At 48.2% G+C, this 17,554-nt stretch overlaps 6 protein-coding genes across 6 annotated transcripts; 5 read left to right on the top strand and 1 right to left on the bottom strand.

The window, feature by feature from the left end:
* Positions 1–471: 471 nt before the first annotated feature.
* On the top strand, positions 472–1,404 carry FSST1_011090 (uncharacterized protein; the record flags this gene model as incomplete). Its single annotated transcript, XM_083234188.1, has 1 exon — positions 472–1,404. One exon carries the CDS (start codon positions 472–474, stop codon positions 1,402–1,404), a length of 933 nt encoding a protein of 310 aa, XP_083080786.1.
* Positions 1,405–1,885: 481 nt separating this feature from the next.
* Positions 1,886–5,061, top strand: FSST1_011089 (Rad4 transglutaminase-like domain-containing protein; the record flags this gene model as incomplete). Its single annotated transcript, XM_083234187.1, has 2 exons — positions 1,886–4,086; positions 4,137–5,061. 2 exons carry the CDS (start codon positions 1,886–1,888, stop codon positions 5,059–5,061), a joined length of 3,126 nt encoding a protein of 1,041 aa, XP_083080785.1.
* Positions 5,062–6,241: 1,180 nt separating this feature from the next.
* Positions 6,242–8,313, top strand: FSST1_011088 (uncharacterized protein; the record flags this gene model as incomplete). The annotated part of the gene is made up of 4 exons (XM_083234186.1): positions 6,242–6,579; positions 6,637–7,072; positions 7,190–7,619; positions 7,679–8,313. 4 exons carry the CDS (start codon positions 6,242–6,244, stop codon positions 8,311–8,313), a joined length of 1,839 nt encoding a protein of 612 aa, XP_083080784.1.
* A 979-nt stretch (positions 8,314–9,292) lies between these two features.
* FSST1_011087 (uncharacterized protein) lies at positions 9,293–9,723 on the bottom strand (the record flags this gene model as incomplete). The annotated part of the gene is made up of 2 exons (XM_083234185.1): positions 9,293–9,551; positions 9,608–9,723. The coding sequence occupies 2 exons, from the start codon at positions 9,721–9,723 to the stop codon at positions 9,293–9,295; spliced, it is 375 nt and encodes a 124-aa protein (XP_083080783.1).
* Positions 9,724–10,299: 576 nt separating this feature from the next.
* FSST1_011086 (flavin monoamine oxidase family protein) lies at positions 10,300–11,761 on the top strand (the record flags this gene model as incomplete). The annotated part of the gene is made up of 2 exons (XM_083234184.1): positions 10,300–10,969; positions 11,016–11,761. 2 exons carry the CDS (start codon positions 10,300–10,302, stop codon positions 11,759–11,761), a joined length of 1,416 nt encoding a protein of 471 aa, XP_083080782.1.
* Positions 11,762–12,930: 1,169 nt separating this feature from the next.
* Positions 12,931–17,463, top strand: FSST1_011085 (uncharacterized protein; the record flags this gene model as incomplete). Its single annotated transcript, XM_083234183.1, has 2 exons — positions 12,931–15,172; positions 15,224–17,463. 2 exons carry the CDS (start codon positions 12,931–12,933, stop codon positions 17,461–17,463), a joined length of 4,482 nt encoding a protein of 1,493 aa, XP_083080781.1.
* Between the last annotated feature and the right edge of the window lie 91 nt (positions 17,464–17,554).

The raw sequence follows: 17,554 nt of genomic DNA, 5'->3' as shown, positions 1-17,554 counted from the left end.
AACTGATCTGATATGCAGGGATATAACCCCGGCTATGCATCTGGCATCACCAGTGAGCTCCAACGGTGGGGAGAATGGGGACCCCGCGATTTACTCCTGGTCCCTTGAAGGAAGGTGGCTGTGCGCCATGAATAATAACCAAGCCTCCTATTTCCGCTCATGTATACTTGTGAATAATTCATAAAGATTACAGACGCATCTCGCGTTGTACCTTTTAGGCGAGCGCATACTGATTACTTTCTTTCGCATTGAAACGTCAAAGCTCGTGCCACCACTCAGTCGTAATTTGCCAAGCTTGGTCATACGTGGACCGACTCTTCTAGACATTTCCTCGCCGCCGCCTCTTGTATCTGTCATCTGCCTACAAACCCACAAACACTTGCGACAGCACGACAGCACGTCTGCCTGCGACCTGCGACCTTACTCTCAGGCCTTATATCTAGACCTTGTAAAGCCCCAAAGACATTCATCATGGCGTCATCAAACACACCAGAAGCTCAAGACACTAGCTACGTCGAGATGGACGACAAGAACGAGGCTACTCTAATTGGCAAGCACTGCGAATACGACTACTGCAACCAACTCGATTTCCTTCCCTTTTTCTGCCAATCCTGCCGAAAGACTTTCTGCCTTGATCACCGAACCGAAACAGCACATGTATGCGCCAACCCTGGTGCTTGGGCGGAGCGAAAGCGGCTCAAGGAGCTATCGCAGCCATCTATCGGACAAGGAAAGGTTCTACGGGACAAGGTATCGCAAAAGCCATGCTCATCGCCTGACTGCAAGACCACGATCGGAACGTCTTTGGTACCTGGTGTACACTGTCAGACATGTAACCGAGATTACTGCTTAAAACATCGTCTCAAGGAAGATCACGACTGTAGCAATCTGGTACCTATTGGAGCTCGCCCAGCGCAATTTGACGTTGGCCAGAAGACAAGGTCGGCATTCGACAAGCTACGCGCATGGGGTACAGCAAAGAAAGAGCAGGCCGGTAGAGCGCTACCAAAACCGAAACCGACTTCCACCTCTGCGCGAATTGCTGCAGTGAACAACCTGAAAAAGACGGCCAAGGGTGATGCCAAAACGCCCGTTGAAAAGAGGGTATACGTATACGTGGAGGCCGAAGCGGAGACGGCCAAAGCCAAATTTCCCAAAGGAGAGTTTTTCTACAACAAGGACTGGGTTATAGGCCGAGTTCTAGATGCTGCAGCAAAAAGTCTACAGGTGCAGAACATCAACAACCAAAGTTCGGATGAGAAAGACAAGCTGCGTGTCTTCCACGTGGAGGGAGGAAGGATTCTAGAGTACAACGAGAAAGCCGGGACAGCTTTGCAGAGTGGGAATACTGTGGTTTTGTTGCGTGGTGTTGGACCAGTTACCCCAGACCTGATTGAAGCATAAGCACGGTTTGTGTTTTCTGAATAAGCGATAGAAATGCATAGACGGCGTTGGGCTATTTCCGATAACAATAATTATGGTATCAATTGTCTTTAATTGATGCAATTGTTTTGGAGTCTGTTCTGTTGTTTCTCAAAGTCGATTTACTTGCTATTATGTGTACGTGTATAAGTAATCGGCCAGCCGTCTAAATAGATGGCCATCAACTACCTAGACTGGAACCTACCTACCATACACCTCAAACCGAATGGCCGATATGGAGAAATCGTGTTAATATATCATATGAAAAACATGGACATATAGGATTGAATGAAATAACTGGTTATTCTGTGTCTGATACCACTGACTGGAGCCTGGCTTAATTGAATCACGTGAACACGTGTTACCTGGCGTTCTTCTATGACGACGTATCCACTACTATTGTTAAAGAAGCCATAATTCAAACAACTTCGCATGATGCGACAATTCAATTTACGATATCAGCATGCCTCCTCTTGTGCCACGCAAACGTTTGCGTGAGTCGCCACCACCAGGACAAGGCAGAGTAACAAAAGCAGCTAAAGAGAAGCCCGATGCATCGCGGCGCAAAGCAACGCTCTACGACGACTTAGACGCATCCGCGACACCCAATTCAAATTCCATCCTCCATGGTTTTGACAATGATGACGATGATGGAAGCTCTTTGACCTCTTTGTCGTATGAATTTGAGGATGTCGTGCCACCAAAGAAACCGAAGGGCAGCGATGATGATTCTGGAGACGACGACGACATCGAATTCGAGGATGTCGAAGCACCAGTTGCACCTTTGCCGGACGCCCCGATAACCTCTGGAGACCTTGAATTGACACTCACGCGTGATACGCGGATTTCACTCACAAACGCATTCGATAGAAAAGGACCCTCAAAGCGTGAAAGAAAGGTTCGACATGCCTCGCACTGCGTTCATGTCATGCTACTTCTGTGGCATAACGCTTCCCGAAATTCATGGCTTTGCGATCCTGAAGTGCAAGCGACTATGATTTCTCATCTAACCCCCAGGCTTTGGGATGAGGTGGACCGATGGAGGCGCAACAGTGGCCTTGAAAAGAAGCCGCCACCTAAAAAGCCAATAAAGGATAACAACAAATCAAAGGGGAAGGGCAAAAAAGTACCCGATAGAAGATCGCGCGACTGGGGAGCTGAGGCTGAGCGACTAGAACCAGGTGCTGTCGATATGAGTCATGGAGATCCCCTGTTCCGGCTCATGCAAACACTCTCTGCTTGGTGGAAACAGCGGTTTCGAATTACAGCACCAGGGCTTAGAAAATGGGGATACATGTCTCTTGAACGGCTAGATCGTCTGACAAAGGCACAAAAAGCAGAACCCCACGATCCGGAGCAATTCGGCGAGAAGATCTCAAGCCTAGAAGGATTGAGATATTGTGCCCGAAGCTGTGAGGGTAGCCGAGATGTAGCTGCCCAACTGTTTACCGCTTTACTTCGCGGACTAGGTCTAGAAGCGCGCATGGTTGCGAACCTGCCTTGCCTAGGTTTTGGGTGGAATAAACTTGAAGAGGCCGAGCCGGAAAAGAGCGACAGCACGAATCAGACAAAGCCTACTCCAGATAAGAAGACAAAAACGACTACGAAAACAGCAGCTGCGACAAAAAAGCAGTCCAATAAAAAGACAACACAGGCCGCTAAGAACACAATACGAAAGGCGAAACCAAAACCCGAGGTTGTAAGCGATTCGGAGGATTTGGAACTTGAATACAAGGACACTGACGACGAGTCGGTTGTGGATATGGAGGTCACGCCGAGAAAGATATCGACCAAGAAGTTTGATACGGATATGGATTTTCCACATTACTGGACTGAAGTCTTGTCGCCAGTCACGAATAAGTACCTGCCTGTCGATGCGATTGTCAAGAATGTGGTCGGGACGAATCGAGATTTGATAGAGTCTCTGGAGCCTCGTGGAGCAAAAGCCGACAAGGCACGTCAGATAATGGCGTATATCATTGGGTATTCGCAAGACGGTACCGCCAAGGACGTCACAGTCAGGTATCTGAAGCGGAACATGCTTCCTGGTCGCACAAAGGGAGTCAGAATGACGCCGGAAAAGGTCCCCGTCTACAATCGACATGGAAAGATCAAGCGATACGATCAGTTCGACTGGTTCAAAACTGCAATATCAGGATACCGACGAGGCAGCAAGAAGCATCCTATTACTGAGGTCGACGAAGCCGAAGAAGCGATGGATTTGAAGCCTGCCAAACCAGAAAAGAAGGAGGTCAAGGAAGGCCAAGAGACTTTACAATACTACAAGCAGTCGAAGGACTTTGTCCTAGAGCGCCACTTGAAACGCGAGGAGGCTCTTAAACCCGAAGCGAAACCCGCAAAGATATTCAAGAACAAGGGAAAGGGCGGCAAGGTGGAGGAAGAAGACGTTTTCCTACGCAGCGATGTCCTGAACGTCAAGAGTGCCGAAACTTGGCACAAGCAGGGCCGGGCACCAAAGCCTGGGGAGCAGCCATTGAAGAGGGTTCCCTACCGCGCAGCTACCTTGAACCGCAAAAGAGAGATATTGGAGGCGGAAGCTGCTACAGGAGAAAAGGTTCTGCAGGGCCTCTACAGTTGGGAGCAAACAGACTGGATCATTCCACCACCGATCAAGGACGGGGTCATTCCCAAGAACGAATACGGGTATGGATTCTTTCATGAGAAACCTTTAAACTCGCTAACTGTGTTAATAGGAACATTGACTTGTTTGCCGAACATATGTGTCCTAAGGGTGCTGTACATGTGCCCTTTCGTGGGGCGATACGAGTTTGCAAAAAGCTTCAAATTGACTATGCAGAAGCTGTCGTGGACTTTGAATTTGGCCACCGCATGGCTGTTCCCGTTATCCAGGGCGTCGTCATAGCCGAAGAGAATCATGATATTGTTATGGTTGAACTCGAAAAGGATGAAGCAGAGCGCGCCCGAAAAGAAGACGAGAAAAGACGAAAGAAGGCACTTGCACAATGGCGTCGTTTCCTTATGGGCATGCGCATAGCAGAACGAATTAGACAGGAGTACGGAGAGATCACCGACGACATATCTGTGTTTGGGCATGCCAGAGACTCATCCCATTCGAAGAAGCTAGCATCGGTACCGGATGAGGATATGGCTGGTGGATTTCTTCCAGAGGGCTACGAAGAAGAAGTCGAGGAGGTTCAAGAAGTACCTGCGCACTATACTTCGAGTTTCTTTCCTGCTGTCGACGAAGATGACGAAGGTGAGGATGGACTCGTGATGGAGCATGTCGGGGAAGATCAACATGGAATCACGGCCCAAATGGACATTGACGGTGAAGAAGTAGCCTCCCCGAAATCACAGGCTGACGCAGGGCTGGACCCTGAATCTAAGGCAAAGTCAGAGCCTGAAATGGACCAAGACATGGAGCAAGAAGAGCTCAACCTGGAAGCAAAATCAGAGTCAGAATCCGAACAGCCGCGCACAAGCGCAAGATCAAGAAAAGGGGCCCCTAAGAAACGAATAAAAAACGAACAGCATGCACCTGTGCATGCGACTCGACGGTCGACACGGAGCGGTCGCAAGGTTGTCTCATATGACGATGATGGTGTGGATAATGATGAGATAGCGGATTCTCATGCTGAATCTGGGGAAGACCAGTAGAACCAAGCACTGTACACTAGAGAATTAATGTGATAGGATGGACCAACGAACCATCCGTTTGCTGTTATCGAATGGCTGTCATCTGAAGGCTGTGTCCTCAAACCCAGCTCGATCCGGGCCAGGTTACTATGGGTTTGAAGGTTAAGATCTTATACCAACAAGATGCCTAGAGTGTTTGGTGGGTTTTCATGATTTTCGAAATCTAATACTGGCTTCTTCGCTCTACAGCCACGAGTCGTAATGGGTCAAGTTTAAAGAAGCAAACTCACTCCCACACAAAAGATACCTAGACTAGAGTACTTACATTTTAGATCCTTCAGCTTTAGTCCAGGCTTCTTAATCTTATTCAAGATTTCAACCAATGTTATTTGTCTATGCAGATTGTTTAAAAATTCTATATATCAACTCCGCATCTCGACATATTTGCATTATACGACGAACGTCTACTGTATCTTAAACATTCAAGGCCTAGCTGGGTTTCGTTGCATACAAATGCTCATCATGCTGACTAAATTAAGCCTGTCTCATAATCAATCCTCCGTTGTAAACGATACCTGCTCTAATACCCAAGGTAAGGTGGTAGGTGACTTGGTCAGGTCTCGTCATCATCCAAACACTTACACTTCCCACCCGAGTCTATCTAGGTACATAATATCACTCAACAATTCCAATGGCTTATTGTCTGGTTGTTTCACTGGCCTCAGGGTATCAGAAAAATTGACTGGTGGAAGCAAAAGAGACGAAATTAGTAGGTCACTTTATGCTCCTTAGGCATAGTTCTTGAAGTACTTATTTTTACCCTAAGATTTAGGAGGCTAACTTTTCTGCTACCCAGTAGACAGACTGGTAATATATTAGAAAGTCACATCTGGTGACCAGATTAATCAGTGCGAGTTACTGGGACAAACACACCGATATCCTTTGGTCCTTCCTTCACCTTCACCTTCACCTTCACCTTCACCTGTCACGGCACTGCCAAATGCAAACGCATTACCCTGCACATTGAATCTCGGCAAACACTCACTTTTACATTCTAATCATTGACTGATTTCTTTGAATTTGCATCTTTTTTCGAAGAATCTAATAGAGCATATGCGGCAAAATCTTTCCCCCTTCTCCTTCTTCTTCTAACTACTACCAAACCCAAGTCTCACCAGTTAACCACGCATAGGCAACGAGTATGGAAGACAACGAAAACGAAAATGATCATGGTACTGGCGGGGTGAGACAGTGCGACCATTGCATCCGAGAAGTGACTGCTGTGTTTCCAGACATTTGTCCACAGTACCTTGAAACGGTCGCCGCACCCTTACATTTCAGCACCCAGAACACAATCAACTACATCCTCGATCTAGGGCGAACCTACAAAAAGCGAGAGCAGCCTATAAAGACAGTCGCAAAGAGGAAGCGTGGCGATAATGAACAGGATGATGACCTTGAAGAGAAATTGTGCAAGGACAGGCGTTTGTACACTTCCGAAAATCGAGAAAAACCAGCCTTAAAAAACCAAACCGAAGCGTAAGTCGAACCCTCCCCGAGGAAGCGGGGCATTTCTAAATGTTAACTTTAATACAGGAGAAAAATGATTGCTGGAGACTTTCCCTTGGTCCCTATGAAGATTGTCAGAGAGTTTCTCTCAGACCATAACAGTCTTTATTCTGCGTATCTTGCCCTCGACAAGACTATCAGACAACAACCAGACAAGCCTTTATCTTGGACTCCCAAAAAGAGGGCCTCATTACTAGCATCAGAATACGACGAAAAGAACATCGAGGATACCATCAATGCCATTAAAGTCCAGCAAGACGTCGAGCTAATGGAGGAACTCAGGGCTGCTAGACTTGCTCGACGACAGGCAGATTTGAGGAGACAGAGGGAGATCGAAGCCCTGGAGGTAGAGAAAGAAAACTTTGAAGAGGCACAAATCAAAGGTGAAACAAAGGATTGCGAATGTTGTTTTAACGAAACTCCATACAATCAGCTCGTTCATTGCGACGGCGAAAATGCTCACGTAAGTACACAACACATATTTGACCCTCCGCGAAAGCGTGGCTCAGTACCCGAATTTCTCTCCCGCCAAGAGAACACAAATTCTATCATCAGACAGTTCTCGCTAACAAACCTTCAGTCCTTTTGCATTACATGCGCTCGCCGGAACGCCGAGATCCAGGCTGGCCTCTCAAAATACAAACTAGGGTGTTTGTCCACGGAAGGCTGCTCAGCTGGCTTTTCTCTCGAAGAACGAAAGAAGTTCTTGGTCGAGTCACTGGCTTACGCTCTCGACGTAATTGAGCAGGACGAGAACCTTCGACTAGCCGGGTTGCCTGGTCTTACCAGGTGCCCATTCTGTCCCTATGCAGAAGTGTACCCGTCAGTGGCCAAAAACAAAGAGTTCGTTTGCCGAAGGCCCGGCTGCATGATCACAAGTTGTCGTCTTTGCAACTTGAAAAGTCATATTCCCAATACTTGCAAGGAGGCAGTTGAAGCAAAGGGGCTTGACGCCAGGCGACAGGTGGAAGAGGCCATGTCGAAAGCTCTTATCCGCAATTGCAACAAGTGTACGTTTTCAAATGGCAACTTCGATTGTAATGATTTTCTGTGGCTAATTCTTCCATAGGCAATACGCCTTTCGTCAAAAAAGACGGCTGTAACAAGATGACTTGTCCCAAACTCAGCTGTCGCAATATGCAGTGTTACGTATGTTCCCAGACTTGCGATTACGACCACTTTGACGATAGAAAGCGCGGGGGCAGAGTGGGTAATTGCCCTTTATTCGATAATTGCGAGAAACGACACCGTGAAGAGGTTGAGGAAGCGGAGAAGAATGCCAAACAGAAGGTACTGCAAGACAACCCAGATCTTGAGCCTAAGATTCTCGACTTCACTATCTCTTCAGAGATTGAGAAAGGTCATTCTCTTCGAATAATGAATCCTGCCGCACAGCAAATCCACCAAGCACTTCTAATGCAAGCACAGCAAATGCACCAAGTACAGCAAATGCACCAAGTACAGCAAATGCATCAAGCACATGCACAGGCACAGGCAATAGATCGGATGCATGTACGAGCAATTCGGCTGGAGGCACGGAATAGGGCACGGCAGCAGCAAATGCAGCAAATGCAGCAGCAGCAAGCAGGTCTTCCACCGCAGCCGGCTCCGGCTCCAGTTGAATTGCGCTCTCATCAAAGCCCCTTTCCTCAAGATCAAAGATTCGGTTCCATACAACAGCCAGCGAACCCGTCCAAAAAGTAGTCGAGGATGATTTAGATTATAGTTATTAGACCAGTGCTTTTTGTACCCCAAGACCTAGAAGACCAACAAGAATTAGAGATCAGCGTGAGAATTTTATAAGAGTTCAGCTGCTTTTTCCAAACCACAACTGGGCTCTAGCCTCAGGGTGTGAAACAAATTGACAGCTAGAAGCATAAGGGACGAAATTGGTAGGTTAGTTTATGCTACTTAGGTCAGACTTTTTAGGGTGTTAGTTTATGTATCCTAAAGCTTGGAGGCCGATTTTGGTCTTTCACGAGTGACTTGCTAGTTGATTGAGGGTTGGAAGAGGAAGAAGTTGCTACTGTCTGTACGGCTCAATAGAACTTCTTTTATCAGCCACCCACATCATAGAGCTTAGCCAGCTGCCCCATCACGTTTGTATTGGGAAGCTTTGTCTTGTTGAGAGGAGCTGTATATAATGTGTTTTAGACAGCCTGCGCGGATAGATAACCTAGTGGGGGCAGAAAAGATGGCGTCTTGGGTTTTGAATACAAATAAATAACCTAAACTCATAGCCTAAGTTGCAAAAATTGACCTACTAATTTCATCCCTTATGCCTCAAGTGGCCAGTTTTTCTAATACCCTGAGGATAATCTTGGTTGAAAACTTGGATAAGGTTAAGAAGCCTGGGCTAAAGCTGAAGGATCTAAAATATAAGTACTCTAGTCTGAATATTTCGCAGCAATTGTATTATCGTGACAGGCAGTCATGCGTATTAGTCAAGATGAATACGTTTAATTTATTCTCCCGCACAACTCCCAGTTTAGTGCCCAATAGTATGACAAGCCGGGCTGTGTGTAATAACTACCTACTAGTAATCCGTCTACCATCTCGCCGCTTGTTCACCTGCCGGCGAATTAGAGTAGTACGACGAAGGGTCCAGATGCAATTTCCAACGGCAGAAGTCTCCCCCGACCCAGTGAATGATGAATCCGCACTGTAGATCATGACATGCCCACTATCTATTCCGTCCGAACCGCTCATGCCACTTGCCCTTGCCCGGGACACTTTTCGCCTTTTCAGGGACGACATCCAACTCGACAGTCTCCTTGATCGTGGAAACTATAGAAATAACCTGGCTGGATGGTTCATCTGAAGACGATGAGGACATGGGTGAGATAAGCATGAGAGCATTGGATGTGTTCTTTTGACGTAATGCATATGTCTTGTTGGGGGTTATGATAACAGCAGAGGTATCAGAAGACTCAATGCTAAGCCTGAGGAAAAGGTTAATGTGGTGCTTATATAACATAATACAACTGCAACGACTTACACGGGGGCGTCTTCAGCCTCAAGAATGTTTTGTAGATCTGGGGGAAGCTCGATGAGGCGGTAATTAGTAGACGAGGGGTTGTGCTGTAGGGGTACACCGCCTGATTGGCTCGACATGGCAATGATAATGTCTTTTTTTGACGGGAAGTATGCGGTCGTAATATCAAGATTCAAATTTAGAGGCGGGCTGACAAGTCACTTCAAGTTGAATGTTTATGAAATGGTTCAGGTCCAGAATTCCGATATGACGCTAACAAATGCAGCCAAACGTGGGTCCACGTGAAGAGTCTCGATTAATGAAACATGGAGGCTGAAAGTTGAACAAACAACACTCAGAAACAACTATATCTCATGTATAAGTAAACCTTTATTTCGCTTATTCAATGTAGCAATCTACAGTTCCTCTGAATAATTATGGCAAGTTAGGCTAAATATGGATAAAGGTGGCTATTTGTTTGTTAAGCAAAAGAGGATTGTAACCAAAATCTCACCGAGATCAGCAACCACATCCCTGGATGGCCAAAACCAGAAACCGTTCTGATGTGATACGAATTCGCGTATATCATGTGAGATTATAGCTTGAAAAAGGATTACAGCCCCCAGTATTCATGTATATATTTATCTTCTAGCCATAACTCAATTGATACTATTATCCTTCTCGCTCCTCTCATACATCGTCTCACTCCTTTCAAAATGACACTTACCGTTACAAACAAACAAGAGACTGTCGACGTCGTGGTTGTCGGAGCAGGCCTCTCTGGACTCCGCTCAGCCGTCAAGATCCATGAAGCTGGCTACTCCGTCATTGTTCTCGAAGCCGGTGATCGGGTCGGCGGCAAGACTCTCAGTGTTGATGCCTCTCACCTGGGAGGTAAAGTTGATCTCGGTGCAGCTTGGTTGAATGACACCAACCAGAGCGAGATGTACAAGCTTGCGCAGGAGTTTGATTTCGACCTGATCAAGCAAAGAGCTACTGGACTGAACCTACACCAGCAGCTGGACGGCAAAGTTGACAAGATACCGCACGGGTCTGGAATGCCCCTGCCTTCAGGGGCGACTGAATTGGTTCAAAAATTCCTCGAGAAACTGAACAAGTGGGTTGACAAAATCGATCCCGAGAACCCCTCCGGTCATCCTGAAGCAGAAATGCTGGACTCACTGACCTTTGGCCAACTGAGCTCCAAGTATCTTGGGCCTGAACTCGGTCCAGCAGTCGCTGATTCCGCTACAAGTCCCCTCTTAGGCGTGGGACCCGACGAGGTCAGCGCGCTATTCATGGTAGATTATTTCCGTAGTGGCACAGGTGTGGAAAACATGGCTTCTGACGGGAAAGATGGAGGACAGTATCTGCGCAACCGACAAGGTCTGAAAGTGAACTGCTCCAGTGGACTTTAGCTAACTGACAATAGGAAACCAAACGTTCTCGATTCGTCTAGCAGCCAAACTTCCAAAGGTAGCTGTAAGACTCCGCAGTCCCGTCAAGACTATTACACAAGGCTCGGATGGTGTCATTGTCGAAACAGCCAACCCAGGGCAGAGTTTCCGAGCAAAAAGAGTGGTTGTTTCAGTCCCAACTTGTCTCTACTCGTCCCTTGTGTTCGAGCCGCCCTTGCCGCCGGCCAAGAAGACTTTGAGTGATAGCACTGCTTTGGGCTACTACTCCAAGACTATATTTGTCTTCGATAAGCCATGGTGGCGTGATGCTGGATTGAGTGGTATAATAGAGTCCGATGCGGGGCCTATATACTTCTCAAGAGATACCTGCTCAGAAGAGGACGGGCAATACAGTATCACCTGCTTCGTCGTTGGCGATAGAGGCAGGGACTGGTCCAAGTGGTCATCCGCAGAGCGGAAGAGGATTGTATCAGACCAGTTCAAGCGTATCTTCAGTGCAGTGGGCATCGAGGCAGCGGAGCCTGTCAACATCATCGTCCAGGAATGGGTTAAGCAGCCTTGGATTTGGGGTGCGCCATCACCGGTCATGATGCCCGGGACTCTGACAAGCGACAGTGGCAAAGCCCTGCGAGAAGCCTATGGAAGAGTTCATTTTGTAGGCACTGAAACGTCGTTGGTTTGGAAGGGGTATATGGAGGGCGCTGTTCGATCTGGTGTACGAGGTGCCGAAGAGGTGATCAAGGCCTTTGAGGACGAATAGTTAGGCTAGTGAATTTTGCAGATGACCATATTTTATCCTCGATTGTTTAGTGGCCTGATAGAACTAGTGTTGTAGTCAATAGCTTGTAGTTCAATATTTATACAAATTATTTCTTAGGAGGTATATAATAGAAAACCTGAAAGAAGTGTTGGCGGGAATAGCTGATCGTCTAAGCCGGGACGCCCACCAGTAGAATCGTTGCAAATTGGTGGGCACTGTAAGTTCAGCGGTCAATGCCTTGGAACTTACCAAGGGAGTAACCGCTAGTCCCCGCCTAAGCAGCCAGGGCAGGGCATTGAGTTTTGTGTATCCGTTCCATGGTTTTCGACTTTGACCGCTCCGGGCAGCGGTTGTTGGGCTGAAGTTTCTTGTTGCCAGGGCAGGGTTTACTGGACGGTTACTGTAACCAAGCTTAATTTAGATCAACATGGAAGTCCCTGCTTTTGCTTTTGCTTTCAGCTGAGTACTAAGTGTTGTTGATCTTTGAATGTTTGTTATTGTCTGTCACGTGCATTTGTTGATCAACTGTCAAACACAACATTTACTAAGTCACTAGATAGAATCTATGTGTGACGCACGTACGATACCAAGTATGCTGTAAATAGTAAATAAATAATTAGCGGTTAATCTCATTTGATGCCAAGTCAAAAAGTCAAAGTGTGTTTACTTTCTAAACAGGCTAGACCCACCATCTCTCCAACTGTCTCTGACCTAGCTTTTGGATCTGGGTCTTGGTCTTGGTCTGGGCTTTGTTGACTCCCGCCCACCGACTACGGATACGGGCCAAAGCTCAAACCTCCATCTCGCTCGTCTCGTCCTAATCCCAGCCCGAGATCGATCTCCAAAACAACGTCACTTTGTCAACCCCTCGATTCGATTGCTCGCCCGCATGCGCAAATCTGAGTATCCGTGACGAGGGAGGAGGCGACTCGTTAGTAATTACGGATAAAGTCTCGTCTCGTCTCATCTTTATCTTCTCCTCAAAGTTGGGCGCCGCTAAGCTACTGCACCTCACTAAGCTCGCCATTGATCGCTTCTCGTCGAATCGCTCCCCATCTGCGACCCAACTTGGCGACCGCCGTCCAAAGTCAACGTCAACACACTTTTCGTATTGCACTGCACTGTACATACTGAACTGACAGCAAGACGCCCCTCTTCTCCCCAACGTCATGGTTCGCGTTACCGAAGAGCTGCCGCTGTCGTCAGATAGTGTCACTCTCTACCACGCTGCTGATCCTCTACTCGGCCATCTTCCTCTGTTGCTTTTTCATGGACCCTCGACCACCGCAAACTATACCCTCAACAGTTCTCGAGTACAAGTCCACGTTTTTACGCCCGCCGGCTTCCAGAGCTTCCCCCGAATAACAATATCGCCCAATTCCCCATTCTACAGCGTCGTCCACCACCTACCCCGCGAGTTTCAGGGAGATGAGGTCTACCGTGCCCTCGCCTTCGGCCTCTTCAAATACTTTACAGAACTACCCGATTGCGTTAAATTATATCTCAAGAACCTATACCCCACACGAGGCCGACGTCCTGGCAGTGCACCAGCGCTGTTCAGCGAGCAACATGCTGCCGATATTGTCAAGGACATGGTCCAGAGCGATCACACAGCCGACATCATCGAGACTCTGCAAGACGCTTTGCAGACACAGCACATCAGCCATGTTGATCTCGACTTTGTTCTTCCGCCGGGCGCTATTGTTCCGCTGCAGTCTGTCGACCTCGAAGATGTACCCGACGACGAAGATGATATCCTAGACCCAACATTGCGACAATATGGAGGATACACACCTCTGATAAAATTATTTGGAGAACCAGTGTTCCTACCTACTAGCCGTCTACGAAGAGCACCGTCAAAGCCGACTGCGTTGAACCGGAGCAAATCATTCCTCAAGGATCAGAAAATGGAGTTACGTATGAAACTGACAGAACTGGTTGAGACCGAGGAACGATATGTGGCCAAAGTAAGGGAGCTGGTGACAAATGTCGCAGCCGACTTTCGCGAGGGCGCTCAAGCACGAGCGCCTGGCAGCTTGAGCCCTTCTGAGGAAGAGTTGGAGAAACTCTTTCCCAATTCAGCAGACGGTATTCTGCAGGTCAACTCAGCCTTTATGGAGGAAATGCGGAGGATTCTCGACGACACTGAAGAGGAAGCCCTGCGAGATATGGAGACACCCACGATGAACTTTATGGGTTCCAAAATTGGGCGGACAAAAGATCCAAGCGGTGCCTTGGCCATCGCCAGGTTATTCCTGGAATGGTTCCCCAAGTTTACAGCGTGCTACCAGGATTACATTAAAGCTAGCCAGCACTTTCCCACGCTACTCAACTCCTTCCTCGATCAACAGTCGAGCTTTAGGCAGAGAGTGGCTCAGGCTGGCGAACAGACGATCCGCTCCATCCTTATTGAGCCCGTGCAAAGGCTTCCCCGCTACAGTTTACTTATTGACCAAATAGTGGGATGCATCCCGATGACACATCCAGCTCTGCAGCCCATGCTCAAAGCCCGAGATATCATCACCAATATTTGCTCAATGGACGAGCCCTTACCCGACAAGCCACATGTCACCAACCGACTTCGAAATATGGTTGAAGCTTGGCCATTGAACTTGGAACCACAAGGTCGTCTCATCGCAACAGCCGACTTCACCGAATTGGCACCTCCTTTCCAACCTTTGCTCAATCAGTCAGATCGATCCGGAATCTTCCTCCTCTTCTCAGACTGTGTTGTTATTCTCAAGAAGATGAGTGGAAACATGACAGGCCGAGACCTCCTCCGTGAGATTGAGAAACCCTCTGCAGCTGGTTTACTTATCTCCATGACCAATGCTGCCGGTGGTCCAGCCGCGTATGAATTTGTCTTCACTGGATGGCATGACTTGGCCGAGGTTCGATTCACCGAGGCAGACGATGGCACACTCTTCTGGATGACTTCGACGGAAGAGATGAGAGGTGCTCATCCAGGCGAGCACCGAATTAGTAAAGCGGTCACGTCGCGATGCTTCCTCCTACAAGAGATGTACGAAGCAAGAGCCGCCAAATGGGGGGAGGATGTGGTAAAGGCGAGAATTGAAGCCCGATTTTCGGAAAAGGAGCGAGAGGATCCTACCTGGACTTTACGGTCAGCGCGCATGCCAGATAGCAACCTTGGGCTTCACGCAGCTATCTTCCAGGAGGGCGCCGATCAGCTTATCGAAGGCCGCAAGGAGCCTGCCCCGGTTCGAGTGGTTGTCGATCATGATATGGGCACTAAAGGAGCACCCGTAGGTCATTACGGGGTTGAGATTGTTGTCAACGTGACGACCAATGACATGAAGCGGGTATCAATGCTCACAGTTGGATTAAATGGGAGGCAATTCCAGGATGACGTTGCCCTGGAAGACTTCCTTCCTACAATGTCACGGCGAGGTGAGCACTGTCATGATGAGTCTGTAAACTTCTGAAGCTAACCAGATTTAGTGATCCAACTACTGAGCACGCAGCACAGTGTTTCCAATATGCAATTGACGGCACCTCTCGTCTCATATTACTCAAAGACGCTTCATGGCCTTCTACTTAACACCAGAGCAGAGAAGACTAGGTCTTTCCTCGCTTCATCTCCTGTAAAACTCCTCTCCAGTTTCTGGGGCAGCAGCTCGGTTCATCTCTCAGACACGGCGAGTGTGAGCTCAAAACACAAGCAGGTGCCTTCGATACATCGAAACAACAGCCAAGCATCTGTTGTCAGCTCAATAAAGGGGGGCAAGGATGGTATTTCTCAAGAGGAAACCCGTACCGACAACCCGTTAGTACGACTAGAGCAAACGTTCACTAGTTATGTCGCCGCTCTACAGAACCGCAAGGGTCTCATTATTGGTCGTACCTTGTTACAACGCTCAGTGGTTGATGAACTAATGGTCAATGAACTTTACAACAGGCTTATTGAGATTCCATATGATTTCGATGCCACTGCTGACCTAGGCACAGAGGTCATTTTTGTTGCTTTTGAAAAATTTCTTCGAATCGCATGGGCGGACCAAATAAGCCCGGTTATGTCAATGAAATCTCTGGATACTCTGCAAGCACGCGTTAACAAGAGAGTGCCTGGTGACTTTGCAGATTTTGTTAACTTTTTGTTCGGCGACATGGCTCCACAGAATCGCCGCGCGTTCACTGCTCTCATCAAACTCTTGGCCGATCTGCTGGATGGGTGCGGCAATGATGGCGACAGAGGAGCATTAACACTTGCTTTTGCAGAGTTGCTTGTATACGACGGAACAGCCGCAAATTATATCAACCTACTCGATCGTCTTGTGGAGGACTGCGATCGCATCTTTGAAGAGCCCAGCTTGAACCACAGTTTTGGACTGGACAGCTCAACTTATGAGTCAATTAACTCAGCTATCCGCGGTAAAGGATACACCCCTTCGTTGGCGTCAAACACGTCATCACTGCGCCGCAAGTTTGGTTTTGATACCCTATTGCGACAGAACAGCAAAGACGACCGATCATCAGTATGGCGACAACTCAGTAAGCACAGAAACCCCACAGCAAGCGAAGCATTCAGCTTATCAAAAACGTCATTAGGCCGTTCAAGGTCCATCGATGACAACACAATACCCAAAAAGCTGGCGAGGAGACCAGGTTCCAGGGATCGTCCACCCATAGCAGGGGCGTTTGACGAAGCACAGAGACCAGGAAGCTCCCATCGATTATTGGAAACAATAGGAGAGCCAGAGACGGAGCGTCCACCACCACGGTCGCCCAAGAAGAAGCGTCGCAGCTCTCTGTCAGATCTAAAGAACTACATGGAAGCGGTAACTCTTGACGATGACGAATCACCGCAGCCACTTCAAGATGCGAAAGAAACATCAGAAAAGCTCAACGCAAGCCCCAAGACAGCGACGTCTAGGATACCAGTTAGTCCCGTTGTAGCCCAGACGATGCGAGTATCAAGGCAGAAAGAAAACGTCTTGGATATGCTTCAGCCTAGTCTGCTTGAACCAAGTCTCTTGGAGCCTTCTGATGAGACAGTTCATCGACCCGCACCACTCAAGACCCACAGGCATTCTAAGACATTATCTTCAAGTAACATACCGACGTTGCGCCCATACCGCTCTGCACCTCCAGGAGCCGAATCACCTCCTCGTCCAAACTCAAGCCCGTCTAGGCGTGGAACTCAGAGACTCCGCTTACAATCTCCGCAAAAGCTTCGAGAACGACTCAATACGGAGAAGCAAGCTGTTGACGACGTGGATGCTTCTCTCAGATCCGAGCTGTTCAAAATTGGCGAGGAAATGGCACGCCTCAGTGATGCCCAGTCTCCAGGATCACAGTCGGCTGATATGCGGCAAGTGACGGCTGCAGTCCGGCAGTTGGAGGACCGAGTTCCTGCTGCCATCCAGGAGATACAAGAGAAGCACACAGCGATCCAGCACGACATGGAAACTACAGTCAAAGCAGCTGAAGCCAAGGTCCGGGCCATTGATCAACTATACAAAGAGGCAGTGGCAGAGAACGAATTACTGTATGAGAAATTCAACGGGGAGCTTGGCAAAATTGTCAAGGCTCTCAAGGGCAAGGGCAAAGAAGAAAAGGAAGAACTGATGGTTCGGCTGCGTGACCAAAGCGACGAGACGGCACGGATGAAGAAGGAGAACGCGCGACTCAAGCGCGAGATGGTTAGTCTGCGTGCGGCATTGAAGGGGACGACAGAGTAGGCGCTGCTGTCCTCCGGAGGGCTGGTTGGGAGGCTATTTGGGCGTTTGAAAAGGGTTCTGATGGTAATGAGTCAAGGGATTTGCTATGCCT

The sequence above is a fragment of the Fusarium sambucinum genome, chromosome III, assembly GCF_050947815.1.
Source record: "Fusarium sambucinum isolate potato_lamoka chromosome III, whole genome shotgun sequence".
NCBI classification, from domain to species: domain Eukaryota; kingdom Fungi; phylum Ascomycota; class Sordariomycetes; order Hypocreales; family Nectriaceae; genus Fusarium; species Fusarium sambucinum.
Note: the sequence above shows the minus strand (reverse complement) of the source record. Positions and strands in the feature narration are given on the sequence as shown.